Consider the following 2500-nt stretch of genomic DNA (forward strand, 5'->3'; position numbering starts at 1 on the left):
GAAATTGGAATACACTTTTTTGGTGTGACGGTAATGTTAAAAGCTAGTCAGCTGTTCAGTGGTAATCTTATAATCAGCTGATATTACGATTTAGTGAAAAAAATAAATAATAGATGTAAACGCCGAAGGTATACATTTCTCACACGCATGAACCATTATCCTGTGCAATAGAGCATGTAAGCGAAATAAGACCTCTCTGGCACAAGGATAAAAGGCTAAATTTGCTGGTTGTCCCCGGGGTAGTGGCGGAAGGGCGCCCTCTGCTCGCCACAGGGACCTTTTGCCTCCCGGAACTCCGACTGGTGCTCAGACTGGCAGTTTTCTGTCCCTTCTGATAAAGGTGAAAATTCCGTGGCATCTGTGAGGGCAGGATTTAGTATAGTCTTTTAAATAAGCGATTTTAAGTGTCGTTCTATTGTTGTTTTTTGTTATTATTATTTACTTCAGAAATCTTTGAGGTTTGTGAAATACTTTTTTTTTTGTCTTCCCTTAAGAAATTGTTTAAAAGATTAAGGGAATGCTCACTGGTCCTCCAAACTTTAAATAAGGGAAAGATATCAAAGTAAAAGAAAAAAAATAAACTAATTTGCAAATAAGTGGAAGCTTGCTAATCATGAAAATTCCCAAAACAATGTATTTGTCAGTATGAATCAGCATTTATCACAAGACCATTTTGAATGTCGCTTGTTTATCACACCATTAAATAAACTGTGTGTGTGTGTGTGAGTGTATGTGTGTGCGTGTGTGTGTGTATGTGTGTGTGTGTGTGTGTGTCTGTGTGTGTGTGTGTGTGTGTGTCTGTGTGTGTGCTGTAGACAGATAGATAGATCTGTTCTTATGAATTAACATATATTATATTCACTTATACAGGTCATCACATCAAGTCGAAGTGTATAATTAGGAAACAGTTCCTTACAGACATTTCTGTTTAAATCATAAGGTTGATAACGTTAGACGGTTAATAAATCAAAGTTATAAACATTATATCTAATGATCCCTGGAAAAAGAACAAATATATAACAGATAGAATTTCATAATCAAAAAGTCTGGTTAAAGAAATAAACCGATTTATCCCTGCAAGATGGTAACGCAAATATTAAATAGATTAAACACACTTGCGGCGACAAAACTAATGTTGATGGTAGGGAGAAGGATAGGATATGATAATAGGAAGAGATCAATGACATGAGAGTCAACACAAGGCCCCTGAGTGGCACCTGAGTCTCGGCATCAGTGCCATAAGTTCGCTTAGGGATTCGCATCCTCTTCCTTACGCTGCGCTTTTGTTTTTGTTTTTGTTTTTTGCGCTTATTTTATTGCGTTTGTTAATTACATCTTTATTTTGTTTACGTTTTGTTTTCTAATGCATGCGTGTTTAGATGCAACGATGTATATCTGTACGATATTGTATAATTATTACATTGTTGATGACATTGCGCTGTGGAATATTTTAATATATATTAGATGCTTCTCTTATTAGTATATCTCAGGTAAAGTTTTTACAAGTTCATATCCGTGATGTTCATTTGCATCTGTTCTGTTAGGACGACAAAGAGAGAGAGAGAGAGAGAAAGATAAAAGAGAGAGAGAGAAAGGAGGGGGGAGGGGGAGGGAGCGAGGGAAGGAGAGGGAGAGGGAGCGAGAGAAAAAGAGAGAGAGAGAGAGAGAGAGAGAGAGAGGGAGGGAGGGAGGGAGGGAGGGAACGAGAGGGAGAGGGACCGAGAGAAAGAGAGATAGGGGGGGGGGGGAGAAGGAGAAAGAGAGAGAGACAGACAGGCAGACACAGACAGACACAGACACAGACACAGACAGAGAGAGTGAGAGAGACAGAAACAGACAAACTGCCTGACAAACAGACTTACAGATAAAAAAAACAGAGAGACAGAGAAGGAAAAAGGAAAAAGAGACCGCAAAAAAACGTCCCCGATAAATACCAAGCGTGTTCCCCGAACGCCGAGCCACGTGACCCGATTCCCCGAAAGCCCGCTTGCGTCGGGGAAGGCTTCCGAAGGGCCGACTTTCCGGGCGCGAAGGGGACGTTCTTCGGGGCTTTCAAGTCCCGCTAAGACTTTGTAGGTCGAAGGGACAGATTTTTCAGGATTTTTTCACGGTGGTGGAAATCGGGTGGATTGCGTGGCCGTGTCCTTGTTCCTTATGTTAAGTATTTTATTCAGTCTCTCTCGTATGAAGTTTGCAAGAGGGAGAGAGTATGTGTAGATGAGACGAAGAGTGAAAGAAGAAAAGAGTCGACCGAGAGACAGGTAGGTAGAGTGACAAACAGACAGACAGACAAAGAGAGGGAGAGAGAGAGAGAGAGAGAGAGAGAGAGAGAGAGAGAGAGAGAGAGAGAGAGAGAGAGAGAGAGAGAGAGAGAGAGAGAGAGAGAGAGAGAGAGAATGATAAAGAAAAGGACAGAGAGATATATAGAAAGACCGAGCATCCCACGATCATCCGCCCGAGACAGTTTAACAGCTCTAACTTATTTGGTTCCAGGGCGAGA

At 41.4% G+C, this 2500-nt stretch overlaps 1 protein-coding gene across 2 annotated transcripts in view; it reads left to right on the forward strand.

Annotated features, from left to right (window-relative positions):
* Positions 1-2500, forward strand: part of LOC113824148 (uncharacterized) — a 5240-nt gene that overhangs the window by 405 nt on the left and 2335 nt on the right. Inside the window, exon 2 of one of the 2 annotated variants that reach the window (XM_027376895.2) lies at positions 2494-2500. This exon is cut by the window's right edge and continues 26 nt beyond it. The exons of the other annotated variant lie outside the window; for it this stretch is intronic. Coding sequence (XP_027232696.1) covers positions 2494-2500 — 7 coding nt within the window. The remainder of the gene's footprint in view (positions 1-2493) is intronic. 2 annotated transcript variants of the gene reach the window in all.

The sequence above is a fragment of the Penaeus vannamei genome, chromosome 25 (genome assembly GCF_042767895.1).
Source record: "Penaeus vannamei isolate JL-2024 chromosome 25, ASM4276789v1, whole genome shotgun sequence".
Classification (NCBI taxonomy): Eukaryota; Metazoa; Arthropoda; class Malacostraca; order Decapoda; family Penaeidae; genus Penaeus; species Penaeus vannamei.